The 18392-nt window shown below is 39.6% G+C and overlaps 1 protein-coding gene across 1 annotated transcript; it reads left to right on the top strand.

Annotated features, from left to right (window-relative positions):
* Positions 1-16435: 16435 nt before the first annotated feature.
* Positions 16436-17575, top strand: LOC311307371 (N-acetyllactosaminide beta-1,3-N-acetylglucosaminyltransferase 3-like; the record flags this gene model as incomplete). The annotated part of the gene is made up of 1 exon (XM_084436166.1): positions 16436-17575. The coding sequence occupies one exon, from the start codon at positions 16436-16438 to the stop codon at positions 17573-17575; it is 1140 nt and encodes a 379-aa protein (XP_084292292.1).
* Positions 17576-18392: the final 817 nt, after the last annotated feature.

Below are 18392 nucleotides of genomic sequence, written 5' to 3'. Positions count from 1 at the left end.
TTTTTCAGGTGGAAATAATTAAATTGTTCACTGCTTGGCCTAGGAATGGACTAGAGACCCCTGGGTGGCAGATCTATGATCAGAATCTCTTTGCCTATATACCTGTGAATGTTCATGAAGATTGTAGATAAAAATACATTTGGTCTGAAAAAAAAACACCATACATACCCCTTATGTTTTTTTTCAGGTGGAAATAATAAAATTGTTCACTGCTCGGCCTAGGAATGGACTAGAGACCCCTGGGTGGCAGATCTCTGATCAGAATTGCTTGTACTACATACCTGTGAATGTTCATGAAGATTGTAGATAAAAATAAATTTGGTCTGAAAAAAAAAAGCCATACATACCCCTTATGTTTTTTTCCAGGTGGAAATAATTAAATTTGTCACTGCATGGCCTAGGAATGGACTATAGACCCCTGGGTGGCAGATCTCTGATCAGAATTGCTTGTACTACATACCTGTGAATGTTCATGAAGATTGTAGATAAAAATAAATTTGGTCTGAAAAAAAAATGCCATACATACCCCTTATGTTTTTTTTCAGGTGGAAATAATTAAATTGTTCACTGCTTGGCCTAGGAATGGACTAGACACCCCTGGGTGGCAGATCTCTGATCAGAATTGCTTGTACTACATACCTGTGAATGTTCGTGAAGATTGTAGATAAAAATAAATTTGGTCTAAAAAAAAAAAGCCATACATACCCCTTATGTTTTTTTTCAGGTGGAAATAATTAAATTGTTCACTGCTTGGCCTAGGAATGGACTAGAGACCCATGGGTGGCAGATCTATGATCAGAATCGCTTGGCCTATATACCTGTGAATGTTCATGAAGATTGTAGATAAAAATAAATTTGGTCTGAAAAAAAAAAGCCATACATACCCCTTATGTTTTTTTTCAGGTGGAACTAATTCAATTGTTCACTGCTCGGCCTAGTAATGGACTAGACACCCCTGGGTGGCAGATATATGATCAGAATTGCTTGTACTACATACCTGTGAATGTTTATGAAGATTGTAGATAAAAATAAATTTGGTCTGAAAAAAAAACGCCATACATACCCCTTATGTTTTTTTTCAGGTGGAAATAATTAAATTGTTCACTGCTCGGCCTAGTAATGGACTAGAGACCCCTGGGTGGCAGATCTATGATCAGAATCTCTTCGCCTATATACCTGTGAATGTTCATGAAGATTGTAGATAAAAAATAAATTTGGTCTGAAAAAAACCCGCCATACATACCCCTTATGTTTTTTTCCAGGTGGAAATAATTAAATTTGTCACTGCATGGCCTAGTAATGGACTAGACACCCCTGGGTGGCAGATCTATGATCAGAATCGCTTGTACTACATACATGTGAATGTTCATGAAGATTGTAGATAAAAATAAATTTGGTCTGAAAAAAAAAAGCCATACATACCCCTTATGTTTTTTTTCAGGTGGAAATAATTAAATTGTTCACTGCTTGGCCTAGGAATGGACTAGAGACCCCTGGGTGGCAGATCTATGATCAGAATCTCTTTGCCTATATACCTGTGAATGTTCATGAAGATTGTAGATAAAAATACATTTGGTCTGAAAAAAAAACACCATACATACCCCTTATGTTTTTTTTCAGGTGGAAATAATAAAATTGTCCACTGCTCGGCCTAGGAATGGACTAGAGACCCCTGGGTGGCAGATCTCTGATCAGAATTGCTTGTACTACATACCTGTGAATGTTCATGAAGATTGTAGATAAAAATAAATTTGGTCTGAAAAAAAAAAGCCATACATACCCCTTATGTTTTTTTCCAGGTGGAAATAATTAAATTTGTCACTGCATGGCCTAGGAATGGACTAGAGACCCCTGGGTGGCAGATCTCTGATCAGAATTGCTTGTACTACATACCTGTGAATGTTCATGAAGATTGTAGATAAAAATAAATTTGGTCTGAAAAAAAAAAGCCATACATACCCCTTATGTTTTTTTTCAGGTGGAAATAATTAAATTGTTCACTGCTTGGCCTAGGAATGGACTAGACACCCCTGGGTGGCAGATCTCTGATCAGAATTGCTTGTACTACATACCTGTGAATGTTCGTGAAGATTGTAGATAAAAATAAATTTGGTCTAAAAAAAAAAAGCCATACATACCCCTTATGTTTTTTTTCAGGTGGAAATAATTAAATTGTTCACTGCTTGGCCTAGGAATGGACTAGAGACCCATTGGTGGCAGATCTATGATCAGAATCGCTTGGCCTATATACCTGTGAATGTTCATGAAGATTGTAGATAAAAATTAATTTGGTCTGAAAAAAAAAAGCCATACATACCCCTTATTTTTTTTTCAGGTGGAAATAATTAAATTGTTCACTGCTTGGCCTAGGAATGGACTAGAGACCCCTGGGTGGCAGATCTATGATCAGAATCTCTTTGCCTATATACCTGTGAATGTTCATGAAGATTGTAGATAAAAATACATTTGGTCTGAAAAAAAAACGCCATACATACCCCTTATGTTTTTTTCCAGGTGGAAATAATAAAATTGTTCACTGCTCGGCCTAGGAATGGACTAGAGACCCCTGGGTGGCAGATCTATGATCAGAATCTCTTTGCCTATATACCTGTGAATGTTCATGAAGATTGTAGATAAAAATACATTTGGTCTGAAAAAAAAACGCCATACATACCCCTTATGTTTTTTTCCAGGTGGAAATAATAAAATTGTTCACTGCTCGGCCTAGGAATGGACTAGAGACCCCTGGGTGGCAGATCTCTGATCAGAATTGCTTGTACTACATACCTGTGAATGTTCATGAAGATTGTAGATAAAAATAAATTTGGTCTGAAAAAAAAAAGCCATACATACCCCTTATGTTTTTTTTCAGGTGGAAATAATTAAATTGTTCACTGCTTGGCCTAGGAATGGACTAGAGACCCCTGGGTGGCAGATATATGATCAGAATCTCTTTGCCTATATACCTGTGAATGTTCATGAAGATTGTAGATAAAAATACATTTGGTCTGAAAAAAAAATGCCATACATACCCCTTATGTTTTTTTTCAGGTGGAAATAATAAAATTGTTCACTGCTCGGCCTAGGAATGGACTAGAGACCCCTGGGTGGCAGATCTCTGATCAGAATTGCTTGTACTACATACCTGTGAATGTTCATGAAGATTGTAGATAAAAATAAATTTGGTCTGAAAAAAAAAAGCCATACATACCCCTTATGTTTTTTTCCAGGTGGAAATAATTAAATTTGTCACTGCATGGCCTAGGAATGGACTAGAGACCCCTGGGTGGCAGATCTCTGATCAGAATTGCTTGTACTACATACCTGTGAATGTTCGTGAAGATTGTAGATAAAAATAAATTTGGTCTAAAAAAAAAAAGCCATACATACCCCTTATGTTTTTTTTCAGGTGGAAATAATTAAATTGTTCACTGCTTGGCCTAGGAATGGACTAGAGACCCATGGGTGGCAGATCTATGATCAGAATCGCTTGGCCTATATACCTGTGAATGTTCATGAAGATTGTAGATAAAAATTAATTTGGTCTGAAAAAAAAAAGCCATACATACCCCTTATTTTTTTTTCAGGTGGAAATAATTAAATTGTTCACTGCTTGGCCTAGGAATGGACTAGAGACCCCTGGGTGGCAGATCTATGATCAGAATCTCTTTGCCTATATACCTGTGAATGTTCATGAAGATTGTAGATAAAAATACATTTGGTCTGAAAAAAAAACGCCATACATACCCCTTATGTTTTTTTCCAGGTGGAAATAATAAAATTGTTCACTGCTCGGCCTAGGAATGGACTAGAGACCCCTGGGTGGCAGATCTCTGATCAGAATTGCTTGTACTACATACCTGTGAATGTTCATGAAGATTGTAGATAAAAATAAATTTGGTCTGAAAAAAAAAAGCCATACATACCCCTTATGGTTTTTTTCAGGTGGAAATAATTAAATTGTTCACTGCTTGTCCTAGGAATGGACTAGAGACCCCTGGGTGGCAAATCTATGATCAGAATTGCTTGGCCTATATACCTGTGAATGTTCATGAAGATTGTAGATAAAAATAAATTTGGTCTGAAAAAAAACCGCCATACATACCCCTTATGTTTTTTTTCAGGTGGAAATAATTAAATTGTTCACTGCTTGGCCTAGGAATGGACTAGAGACCCCTGGGTGGCAAATCTATGATCAGAATTGCTTGGCCTATATACCTGTGAATGTTCATGAAGATTGTAGATAAAAATAAATTTGGTCTGAAAAAAAAAGCCATACATACCCCTTATGTTTTTTTTCAGGTGGAAATAATTAAATTGTTCACTGCTTGGCCTAGGAATGGACTAGAGACCCCTGGGTGGCAGATATATGATCAGAATATCTTTGCCTATATACCTGTGAATGTTCATGAAGATTGTAGATAAAAATACATTTGGTCTGAAAAAAAAACGCCATACATACCCCTTATGTTTTTTTCCAGGTGGAAATAATAAAATTGTTCACTGCTCGGCCTAGGAATGGACTAGAGACCCCTGGGTGGCAGATCTCTGATCAGAATTGCTTGTACTACATACCTGTGAATGTTCATGAAGATTGTAGATAAAAATAAATTTGGTCTGAAAAAAAAACGCCATACATACCCCTTATGTTTTTTTTCAGGTGGAAATAATTAAATTGTTCACTGCTTGGCCTAGGAATGGACTAGAGACCCCTGGGTGGAAGATCTCTGATCAGAATTGCTTGTACTACATACCTGTGAATGTTCATGAAGATTGTAGATAAAAATAAATTTGGTCTGAAAAAAAAATGCCATACATACCCCTTATGTTTTTTTTCAGGTGGAAATAATTAAATTGTTCACTGCTCGGCCTAGTAATGGACTAGACACCCCTGGGTGGCAGATCTATGATCAGAATTGCTTGTACTACATACCTGTGAATGTTCATGAAGATTGTAGATACAAATAAATTTGGTCTGAAAAAAAAAGCCATACATACCCCTTTTTTTTTTTCAGGTGGAAATAATTACATTTGTCACTGCTCGGCCTAGGAATGGACTAGGCACCCCTGGGTGGCAGATCTATGATCAGAATTGCTTGTACTACATACTTGTGAAGGTTCATGAAGATTGTTGACAAAAAATAAATTTGGTATGAAAAAAACGCCATACATACCCCTTATGTTTTTGTTCAGGTGGAAATAATATAAGCCAATAAAGCTTGACCAAGTGATTTCCCGGCAATCATTGCCTACCATTATGCCCTTGAGCAAGGCATTTAACACTAGCGCATAGTTGTAAGTCGTTCTTGATAAAAATGTCTGCTAAATGTCTGCTATATTATTTGATTGCAAAATCTAGAGTACCACCTTTTATGCTTTTATAATCTGCTTAATCCGATTTGCTCTCTTTGATATAAAAGATAGTATGCCATAAAGTCCACAGGTCCAGTCCACAGTCTGGCTGTGATAGCCTATACTGTAGAATTACTGAAGAGAGGAGACTGTTCTTCAACACAGTTTGATTTGAAAAGATGGTCAGTGCAAAAAATAAAAGACAATATATCATTCAAATTCAAATAGCTTTATTGGCATGGCATACTGTACAAAGTAAATATTGTCATAGTGGGTCAACAAAACAACAATTCATGACAACAGCAATGAAACTGTTAATCAAGCAATCAATCAAATAAAACAATGTATGTACTGTACAAGAACTTTGTTCTGTTGGTGTGGCAGGATAAAACAATCAGCTGCTAGTGTGGCACACTGTCCTTAGTCTTTACTAGTGCACAGTGACCGTGATTAGTTTAGCCCTGTTCCTCAATTTGTGTCTATTGTGTGTTGTGTTTTTACTGCTGCAAAATCAATTACTCCACTGGGGATCAAATAATTTTTTACTACTACTACTACTACTACTACTACTACTACTACTGTACAACAACAACAGATGATGTGATTGAAGATGAGACAGAACTCACACAGCAGCATCTATTATGCGACTATTTAGGATTATGTTAAGATTATGTTAAAGGTTAACTTTCTGTCTTCTCAGTTCTCAAAAAATCTCAGTTTTTCTTATTTAATGTGGATATTAGACTATATACTGTAGCATACACACACACACTGCTAATCAAATTTCTTGTGAAAACCAAATCTAGTCATACATTGATATTCATTTGTAGAATAATCTACAAATCAACCATCTACTTGGTTTGTGTTCCTGTCAAATATTCCCAAATGTATTGATCCAAGCAGAATTAAATATATTTTCAATTCATTAAATTAATTTTAATCTATTGGAAATCAATTACCTGTGAAAACCAAAGGGGGTCATATGGACATACATTATTCGAATAATCTACAATTAGTTTGAGGCAAAGTTATTGATCTTATCAGAATTACATGCATTATTAATTAATCTCTTGAATTTTAATAAATTGTGGGGGAAAAGCTGTGAAAATAGGACAGATATTAAACAGTCTGAATGTTATTATAAACAACCACAAGTTTTGGGTTTTATTAAATAAAATAAAAAAACAAAGGTTCCTGATTATGATCCTATGAAAGTTTTGGCTAGGAGCAGCCCGGTGGCAGAACAGTATAAATGGGGGGGCATTGAGATTTTTTGGGGGGGCACTTCATACCCCTGAAACGTGCAGCCTATTAGCCTACTGCTTGATTGCCTTTTCTTTTTTATGAAATCAAACACACGTCAATGGAATCAATCAAGCGCGGGAGGGGGAGAGGGTGAATGGGAAGTGACATTAAACTTCAAAATAAAAGTTTTTGAAATGTTAGCCCTTCTCAGGAAAACTGTGAGTGCGCTGATGACGTAACATCTGCTACCACAGCTCCATAGGGATTCATGAATTATGAATAGGGGCCGGAGGTCGCTACGATGGCGCTCATATTTAAAAGTGTCACAGAAACATTTCAAAGCCACTCACCAAAGCAGAAACGCCTATTCTTACAAACGATGGGTTTTGACTAATTGACTAAAATGTCATATGTATGTTGCCTAATGTAGGCTATGGATGTTGCTGCAATGTTACATATTGTGTAGGCCTACTTTACTATACTGGTATGCAGCAGTTGCACACTCCAGATGGCAAACACCACAATTCTGCCACTGACCTTACCTGCTGATCATCCACAAAATGATGAATAAACATGCTAAATAAATGCTGAATATAATGCCTAAATATAAATGCCTGCTCTGAGGACGGCCACATTGTACTCAGGGCCCAGGGGCAAAGTGGTTTTACAGACATGGAATGTTGTAAAAGGTTGTCCACCAGAGATGATATCTAGGACCTTCAAGGATCACAACCTGGGTGGACAACCTGGTCAACTTTTTGCAGGAAAGCTACAGGGAGGGTCCAAAGTTTCCCATTGACGCCCATGTTAAGGCAGATACCACACCTTAATGGGCTTTTTTTTTCTTTGTGATTCTGATGATGGATTAAGGCCGAAACGCGTCCGTATGCTTGCCCATTAAAACAGTTAGTGCGATCCACAACTCTCCTTTTTTATCTATGATCAGCTTGTGGTTGTGAAACTAAACGTTTCTGTTGGAAAGGAGTTTTCACACGTTGCGGTAGATGTCCTCAAAGATAGGGAAAGGGTAGAGCCGATGAGTAACCTCCACGAGTTTTCACACGTTGCGGTAGATGTCCTCAAAGAAAGGGAAAGGGTAGAGCCGATGAGTAACCTCGACTCCCAACTGTCATACTAACTAACCGCTACATTGACATAACTTCCTCTTTCAGTACGGTGGCCGTCAAACTAAAAACACACCACTGCATTTATGCCTACAAAGTGAAAAAACAAGTTGATGATGACCCAAATGTGTTCGACCTCTTGACAAGTTCCAGAAGTCCCTCTTGAAGTGGTTCCACATCTGAAAACAAACTTCATGGTGTGTAGAAACATGGTGTATAGAAACACTGGAGAAAGTTTCATGCTTTAGTCATAAAATGCACAATACCTTACATAATGAGCTTATCTGCCGCTCCACTAAGGTGGCGGACATCTTTTTTTTTATGACTCAATGTTTATTCAAGTTTTACAGAACACGTGTCACCAACAAAAGGTTAGGCTAGCAGCAAGCTAACACTAGCCTAGCTTAGCTAACGCTAGCCTAGCAGCAAGTCGTTGTACATAGCAGGCTATGACAACAGAACATGTTCACATTAGTGTAAGATAGCAGTGAAACTGGGCAGTGATTTTGCTTTTTGAAGGTACATTTAATTTGTGTGCTTGTGATTAGAGAGGGTAATTTGTTCAAACTACTATCTATTTGTTCTAGCTAATCTGTAATTATAGTGGATTATAGGAAACCTGTTCTCGGTTTAGGGGGTAACGGGTGACCCAGACTGGTGATTATGTCTGTAGTTTGTGTAAACTATTTGATTGTGTACTGTATATCGCATTCTCAAACCGAATATTCTCAAGCCAGAACTATTTTGCCGAACGCACTACACCATACCTTTCGCACTGTAAACTTCCGCCGTGGTAAAGATAGACGATTGTTTACATCCTCCTCCTCCACATTCTACTGAGACCGGTAAGGGGCTTCCTGGCGCTTCCTGCCTTGAAAATGCATGTTTATCATAGTTTTTAGCAGAGGCCCATAGACCTCCATTATAAAGGAGGTGCGCATACAGAGGAAAAAGGAGCTAGCTTACTACTGCACGGATCGGTTAAATGTTGGTGTGTACCGATCGGTTTCATTGAGGTCAAAGCGACATTTGAGCTAAACTTGCTATGACAGCGACATGCCCCTTTAATAATTACCACACATATAATTAAAAAATACCGAAAGCTAGTTCAATCATGATGTAACTAAGATATCTGCAAAAATATATATATTTTCCATCAACAGATTTAGTTACAATGTCCGCAAACCATTAAGCTAGGTTGGCAAATAACTGTTGCCTCTCAGCACATCCCATCCCTTTCATGTAGGCTATATATTTTGCATTTGCAGGTTCACCTACTTCTCTACCTCCACCACCTGCTTCTCTACCACCTCTACCTCCATCTCTTCCTCTACCTTCTCCTCTGCCTCTACTACATCCTCCTCTACCTTCATCTACTCCTCTACCTCCACCTCTACCTCCATCTCATCCACCTCTACCTCCACCACCTGCTCCTCTAACTCCTCCTATGCCTCCTCTACCTCCACCTCCTCCTTCTCTACTCCACCACCTCTACTGTACCTCCACCACCTACTCCTCTACCTCCACCATCTCCTGCTCTACCTCCACCATCTTCCTCCTCTACTGCCTCTTCTACCTCCAACACCTCCTCCACTACCACCTCCTCTACCTCCACCTCTACCTGCTCTTCTACCTCTACCTCCTCCACCTGCTATTCTACCTCTACCTCCACCACCTCCACTTCTACCTGCTCTTCTCCCTCTACCTCTACCACATCCACCTCCTCCTCTACCTCCTCTTCTACCTCCACCACCTCTACCTCCTTCTCTGCCACCTCCTTCCTCCATCACCTGGACCTCTACTTCCACCACCTCCTCTACCACCATAACCTCCACCTCTACCTCTTCTACCTCCACCTCCTCTACCTCCATCTCTACCTCCACCACCAGCTCTTCTATGCTACTTCTGTTGACTGAGGGTTGTAGAAGATTTTTAACTGATCTAGTCAAAAAGGATTTGCCAAGATTCGCTCAAACAGGTTAAGTCTGGTTTATTGAGAAAACATACGAGCGCAAGGACTTCAGGACAACGCACGTGAGTGGTTCATCCAAGAGAAGTGCCCCAGTCTGGTCTTGCGCGGCCTTATATTCAAGCAATACACAGGTATGACGCTTCCAGGATGTGATTGGCTAACCCATTGTACACGTCATATTAAATGGCAGGCGTCATCAACAGTGGTCGAGAATACAGACACGTGACATGAGAAAAGGCGGTAATTCTTGCAGGGACAATGGGACAAAGGATGGTTATTCTGGAGGAGACAACGTCTAGGTCTCTCGACCTCCTGGAGAGGTCATCCTGTATTAGCACAGCTATGTGAAAGGTTGAGGGAGGTGGTGAGGTGGTGAAAACTACAATTTCTATGGGTAGACTTGACGCTGCAGTGATTCACTATTGCCTGTTCTGTTCCAAGCTGAAAATCTTACATGCAAATCACATGATTAACTATGCTTCCACAGAGATACCCCGTAACATCAGCAAGTAACAGTGAAAATGATACTGACTTCTAGCCTGTAGGCACGGCATGGAAAGATGAGGTTACAGCAAATGAAACTGGACAGGTAGCATTCCAAAGTCTCTTACACTTTTATGACAATAGATTTGATTCTAACCAATAGTGCAATAGTTCAAAGAGCAAGACAAAATCTCAAGGCGAACCTGTGTTGTATGGAATTCAGGCATTTTGACATTGGTTTTTGAGCCTTTCTAGATCTTGTTGAACAACGTTTCATTGTGAGAGTTAATGATAAAATAAAGAGTTTCTATATACTGTATGAATGCAGCTTGAGTGATGGGAGAGTTGAGTGGTGAATATTAATGCTGAGATTAGTGACGGACAGACCCTACTGGTGAAGCAGGGACTTCCATGTGCCGTGACAGAGCCCCGCCCCTATTGACTCACACAATAGGTTACTGTAGAAGATGTTGCTATTCATTACCCGGCAGACCTCAGCAAACAATACATGATCCGGCTATCCGTTTTAAGGTAGGCGGCTGTATGTCTCATACAACTATTATTGGATGCATACTACTATTAATTGATATGGAATCAAACATGGTGTTTGGTAAAAAAAAAAAAAGGTTAAAACATAGGGCTCCAACATTGTTTATTTATTTAAATAAATTAATTTTAAAAAATCATTAATTAGCTGCCGCACATGGCAGCAGCTACTCTTCCTGGGGTCCAAAGTTATGGGTTTGATGAATCCCTAGGGTCTATAAAGCAATACTACAGCAAAGCTCATTTAGGCTATCATGCATTGAATTACATTTTGAAGTGCTTTATGTGGTTGGCCCAGCCAATAAATGATGGTCTTATTGTTGAAATGATGAGGAAAAAGAAAAATGTTCTAATAGTCTATTTTATCCTCTCCAAGTGATTTTGCATTTTGACAGCTGTAAAATCCAAAGTCACAAAGCTATGTAATAGCAACAGCCATGTGTGCAAAATCTAAGCAATTAATTTCGCAATGAATTTGAATGTTAATGTCTAGATAATGTCTAATACTAGACATTAAACATTTTACGTTTGGGGAAAATGAATCAGAAACTATCAAGTTCAAGTTCAAGGCTTTTATTGTCATGTGTATTTATAAAATAGAATGAAATGCACTGTGCCCGGCACTCTCAGACATCAAGACATGACTTAAGACATAAGACAGTAAGACATTACAACAATATGACAGGATATGATAGGTTGTTAAAAGCTCCACAGTCAACTTTTTTTGATTTGACATATCATTCTGAAATAAATGTAGATTGCACAGTGTAATGGCTATAGAACAATTACACCAGAAGTATCCCGGTGGCTCATGGGTTAAGGCGCATACCACATAAAGGCTAGTCCTCACCCTCTCTCTCACTCACTCTCCCTCTCTCTCTCTCTCTCTCTCACACACACTGTGCCTGTCTGCCACCAGGTACGATGCTGGGAAATTGAAGGAATGATTTATGGAACAAAGGAAGTGCATGATCAATTCCAAAAGAGGAATAGGATAGGTTTTCCCCTGCAGCTAGCATATTGGATCAGTACACATACCTTAAGTCTATTATTGTGAAACAGAGACACATTTATATTGTGTAGCTTGTCAGGGTACACCTCATAACAATTTGTTAGGTGGCCAACCTATTTCTATTATCTTATTGCTATATGATAATGTGGAATATTGCACAGGCAAATCTAATGATACACATCAGGATATGGTACGTTTTAGTTGCGCTGAGTATACTGCCTGAATAGATTATTCTATTGATTCTATTATTCTTTGTGGTGACCTGTTTTCTCTGTGGAAGTAGGAGGTGGGAGTGATGCTTCACATTACCTACCTAATGTAGTGCCTGTGTTTGCATTCGTAGGTAATGTGAAGTATCACTCCGCCTTCCAATGTCCACAGAGAAAATAAAAGTAGGCCTAAGTAAAGTACTGTAAAAGATTCAACAATAGTTTGATTTCAGAAATTATGATATAAACACTCAAATTAACCCCCAACAGACTGTCATATTTTATTTGCTTTGGCTACACTGTGGAGTGTTTAAAGGACAGGTTCGGAATTTAGCATTATAAGCCATGTTATAAGGTTATTTACGATCATATACAACGGCTGATGTCATATACAACCCGATCGGAAGTATACTTTGTGGTGATTTCATCATCACAACATGAACGGACACCAGTGACCACTCGGTGAGTTTCCTGTCTTTGAAAACGAGTGTTCATGGTGTTTTTGACGGATTTTGTCTATGCACCTATGGATCCATTGAGTGTGTTAGCGGCAACGGGCTATATCTAGAGAGTGCACCATTTGACGAAACTTTGATATCGCCCGTTGTATATGATCGTAAATAACCTTTTAACAGGGCTTATAATTCCGAACAGGTCTTTAAGTGAATTTGGTAGTGGATGCTAGCCTGTACCATTGCATTGCGCTAGCATTATCAAGACGTGAACAGCCAAACGAGGGGCAGCATGAAAGCAGCTGTAAAGGATCTCAATCAATCAACAACATGGCTAACATATAACAAAGTTGTAAATGAGGCCCTGTATTCAAAATTCCAGACAAATTTGAATAAGGTCTAAACACGTTATAGGCTTGCCTGCATGAAAAGATTATAGCAAAGGAAACAGGACTGGTGGCATTCTAATTAACAAAGGAAGGTGGACTGGTTGCGTTCCAGTGGTTATTTGGCATGTTATAATATATTCATACCATTCGCTTTATTCACGCAAGTGCCCGTTGACTCCAATGTTAAAAGTTCACCATAAAAACATCACTTCAAGAATCAAAATAGTCAAAATAACAGGCTGAATACACTATCGGGGTTACAAACTCATCATTACCAGACTCTGATTGTTTTTCACTGCCGTTGTTTTCGCATTTGGAAATACATGGAAATGAATGAGCCATAGTTCACTTCTATGTATTTCCAAACGCGAAAACAATGGCAGTGGAAAATAATCGGAGTCTGGTAATGATGAGTTTGTAATCCCGGTATTGTATTCATCCTGTTATTTTGACAGCCTGTTTTGGTTCTTGAAGTAGTGTTTTTATAGTGAACTTAAAAAAAAGAAAGAAAAAAAAAAGAAAAAACCCATTGTAAGTCAGTTATTACCCTAGCCAACAACAGGTGCGTGCGGCATCATTGATGATTAAAAGGAGATTCTCACAATAACTGTTCTTAATGACAGGCTTAATAATTAAAAAAAAAAAACTTTTCTATGTAATGTGAGAGTTGAGTGGTGAACACCGTATGAATGCAGGGCTGAGTAAGGACAGTCTGTACTGGTGAAGCAGGAATTCCCCTGTGCTGTGACGGAGCCACGCCTTAGGGTCACAACATCGGAGATGCTGCTCCTCATTACTGTTGACAGACCTCAGCAAACAACAGGCGCCAGCTATCCGTTTAGGATATGTCCCACGTGACTAATATTTGCAATCTAGGCCAATTGTTAAATGATACGGAATTAATTGTAGTGTGTAGTACTGTAAATAAGGCTCACAAATAGGACTTCAACATGGACAGTAATAGTCGACTTCGTCCAGGGGCCAATCCAGATTTTGGTATCACCTAAGGGGACCAAAGAATTTGGGTATTTTTGTCTTCCTACGTGTCTCTAGTTTATATTTTGGTATAATAACCCTGCCTAGCTAGTAGTTTAATGATAGGAATCGCTCTATAAACAAACCTACCCCCACATAAAACAACAAAACCCTGATTCCTGTATATATAATTTTTTTCGACTTCTAGATCATATTTTTGGAAACAATTGGTCTTACAAACAGTGATTGTCTCCAATGTGTTTTATCTATCTTATACACTCAAGCATTGGTATGAAATTACACAGTTAACCCTTTGATGCACAAACTATTGTATGCAAACCCTCTCTAATGCACAACATTGGTCAAACATTACCACAAATCACTTAAGAACACGACGAGTTGAAAAGATACGCACATCACTTATCGGGGTGCTGGGTTAGACAATGATCATAATGAAAAGAGCAGAGCCCGGCCCACACACCAATGTTGACTTTTCGAGCCTCTGCTCTTTGTCAGGTCATCTTACAAACAGTGTGTGACACCCATAGAAATGGACGCCCACAGGCAATATTGTCAATAGTGGGTGGACCTATACAATAGTCAAAAATTCACAATACCTCATATATTCATTCATACTCAGAATCGACATAGAGTATAATATATATTAATGACATGATTATCAACATCTAGTTAAAATAGATTCACATAATCAGGTGTGGCAATCAGGTGTGGCATGGTGAAACAGGACGCATGCAAACTACAAGAAGCGATGGATGGGTAAGTCCTCGTTCATGCCTTTTGGAGACAGTGTCTAATGTGTAAAGCGTGTAACGTTTCGAGCCTTCCCGGTTCTTCTTACACGCTTGGGTGTTAACTCAATAAATATAGGCCATCGGGAGCTATACCAGTGATGCGGACAATCTCTTCATGAATGAGGACTTACCCATCCATCACTTCTTATAGTCCCATGCATCCTCTCTCTCGCCATAATAAGCCACACCTGATGATGTGAAACTATTTTAATTAGATGTTGATAATTATGTCTTTGTTTTACATAGTATTGTATGTACAGTATGTGTGCGTGGGAAATGTATTGTGACCTGTGGATCTATTTGTGTCTCTTATATGGGTGTGGCACACACTGTTTGTAAGATGATCTGACAAAAAACAGGAAGTAAAACTAGTAAAAGTCAACATCGGAACATAAGGTTAGCGTGCACCGATTCTCACTATCTACTACAGTAGCAAGACTTTAACCAGGTATTTCTTGTATATTGTCCTAAGTATAGCCTACAAGACAATATCGCATTTCATATCCTACAGTAGCAACCCATACCATTACATTATCCCAATATCTTTCTTTCTTTCTGGCAATTCCAGAAAACATGTCTACTTCCATATCCGCATAACCTCCAGCACTGTTGTTGTATAGATGTGTCCAACATTCCCTATGAGTCTGTCTCTCCCCCATCGATGTGATTTGCATTATAATAAAAAGGTCAGTGTTGGTCAGTGTCAGTGTTGTCACAGAGTACAATATCCAGTCCTATTCAGGCCAGTCCAAAAAACAAAAATGGCCCAAGTAAAATAAGCAAATAAAAATATAATTATAGCTACTGCGCAGCACGGGGTCGGAGCCGGGTGGAGTAAGAGGAGGAAGAAGACAAATGGCAAATATATGAGGGTCTAGGTGTACTGTACATATATATACACACAAACTGGTGCAGGTGTCACAGGTTTTCCTGAGACACTTTAACTCCACCCAGGAGTGAGACACAGGTACAACATGGATCTCTCAGCACTTGTAGAAATAAACTAAGGAGATACAGTATAAACCTTCCAAAGTATCAGCCAAAAAACACCAGAAATGAACAAAAATGGAGCATTGGTCAAGGTCAAGGTCAAGGTCAACTTTATTTATAAAGCACGTTTAAAATCAACCGAAGTTGCACCAAAGTGCTGTACAATATATAAAATAAACTAAAACAAAAAACAGAATAAAGTGCACATAATCACAGAACAATAAAAGGACAGGACACAAAACAGGACAGGGGATGTAGGCTATCAGGCCTCAAAAGCCAGTGCAAACAAGTGAGTCTTAAGCTGAGACTTAAAGAGCTCTAGGTTCTGTGCGTGTCTAATGTGTGGAGGGAGGCTGTTCCAGAGCTTTGGGCCAGCCACCGCAAAAGCTCGGTCACCCTTGGTCTTAAGTCATTGGAAACTTTCTGATTTTGAACACACCAATTTTCAACCTGACGATGGTCCAGGACCGAAACATTGCTTATTAAATGTTTGTCTGCAAGTGAAGAGGACAGTGTGTGGGAGTCTGTTCTTTATTTCAGTCAGCGAACACACCACAGTAACCATCACAGTTATGAAGTTCATTGTGATAAAAACTTGTCCCTAACCTTATTGTGCCCAATTGTTTCTACTGTTTGGCTAGGAGGAGAGACAGATGACCTTTCATCACCTATTATATTTATTCAATATGCTAATTGCTTTATAATATTCAGTTTAACCAAAATTGGTACTGCAGCTCATCTGTTTTTATCATTAGCTCTCAACTGAAAAAATGTCTTGTTTTGTCTTTACAGAGAAACCACAATGAGGATGCCATACCTTAAAAAGCGCTCAATTAAATTTGTTGTCTTGTTTTGTCTTTACAGAGAAGCCACAATGAGGATGCCATCCCGTTGCCTTAAACTGACAGCTTTGCTTTTGATTGGAAGTCTGTGCTTGATCATCATTTTCTACAAAGACAACGTTCCTCCAGATCAGCTGTCTGACCTCACACAAGAGAGGCAATCGACCAATCACAATAGATCTCAGAAGCCAGCCAGTAACATTTCAGAGGTTCCCACATGGCCACGCTGTCAACGTAATGAGTCTGCCTCCAATGTGTCCAGGTTTGTCTCACTTCCTGGACGCATCCAAGACTTCCTCTTTCATCGTCACTGCCGCCATTTCCCCATGCTGCTAGATGTTCCTGACAAATGTGGGGGGCCTGAAAAATCATCGGATGTCTTTCTACTGCTGGTCATTAAAAGCTCACCTTGGAACTATGATCAACGGGAGGTCCTACGTAAAACTTGGGCTGAGGAGAGACTGCAGAACGGTGTGTGGGTCCGTAGAATCTTCATATCAGGAACTACAAGCTCAGGATTTGAGAAGTTAAAGCTGAACAAGTTACTGAACCTGGAGAACCGTGTGAATAATGACATCTTGCAATGGGACTTCGCTGACACCTTCCTCAATCTTACGCTGAAGCAGATACTCTTCCTCGAGTGGATGGACAGGAACTGCCCCGGTGTTCGCTTCCTGCTTAATGGTGATGACGATATCTTCGCCAACACAGACAACATGGTGGAATACCTTCAAAGCCTCCATGACAATGATGGAGGCAAACACCTTTTTGTGGGTCATGTTATGAATAATGTCGGTCCCATCAGAAACGAGTGGAACAAGTACTATGTACCAGTCCAGGTACAAGAGTCGAACTCATACCCCCCTTACTGTAGTGGAGGGGGCATCCTCCTGTCAGGCTACACAGCTATGGTCATATACAACATGTCCCACTCCATTCCCCTGTTGCCAATTGATGACGTTTACATAGGGATGTGCCTGGAAAAGGCTGGTCATAGTCCAATGACCCATGCTGGTATTAGGATTTTCGGCCTGTCCCTTCCCTCTCAAAAGCTGGACCACTATAACCCATGCTATTACAAGGAAATCCTTTTAGTACACAGATTTATAACACATCAGATTTATGTGATGTGGCAAGAAATACATGATCCTAACCTGAAATGTAGATTGTAGCATGGGGTTTACACTCTGAGATTATTGTGTAGCAGTAGACGTTCTGAGGGTCAGTGGGCCATTGCACCCACACATAACACAGGCACACGGGGGGCATATTGATAAGGCAGCATGCTGTGTGGAACCCAGATGTTCACAGCTCAAAAGCCCTGAGCCACATTCACATATTTTTCAGGTTTCAATCAGGTTTTTGTTCAAACTACAGTACTGATACTGCATTAGAAAAAGTTGTAAATGATCTCGCTTATCGTGGATGCTGTTGGTTTATCACTTCTGGTCTTGTTACATTTGAGTGTTGCTGTTGATTTAGTAGATCACAGTTTTCTAATACATCTGTTTTGGTCTCTGGGGACTTGTATTAGAGTGGTATAAATCTTCTCTAGCTGGTAGACATTTCTCTGTTGTCCTGGGAGACTATTTCTGATACTAGTGTACATGATCCCGTTAGGTGGAATCATCAGAAAACATGGTGTAAATTGTCAGTTATGCTGATGATACTCAGCTGTACGTACTGTATCAGTATTGCCCGATAATTCACATGCACTGAGCTTGCTAGAGCAGGGGTTTTCAACTGTTTTTGTCCCAGGGACCACCATCCTGACTAAGAAGCGACCTTCAGGCCACTGTTTTGGGGGGTGGGGACAAGGGCGGAGATTAGGGCTGCCAACTTTCTCACTTCCTACTGAGGGACACTTTTTTGCCAGGCGCAGGCGTGGCACGTGTGCCCACAATGATAGGATGTCCAACTTTTCATTAGCTATAGACCTGCTCATTTCACAATTTCACAGCACAAACACCTACTTGCTTAGCTGTGGGG

The sequence above is a fragment of the Borostomias antarcticus genome, assembly GCF_949987555.1.
Source record: "Borostomias antarcticus genome assembly, chromosome: 3".
In the NCBI taxonomy this organism is placed as follows: Eukaryota; Metazoa; Chordata; class Actinopteri; order Stomiiformes; family Stomiidae; genus Borostomias; species Borostomias antarcticus.
The sequence above is the reverse complement of the archived record's forward strand: the minus strand, read 5'-3'. Positions and strand labels throughout refer to the sequence as shown.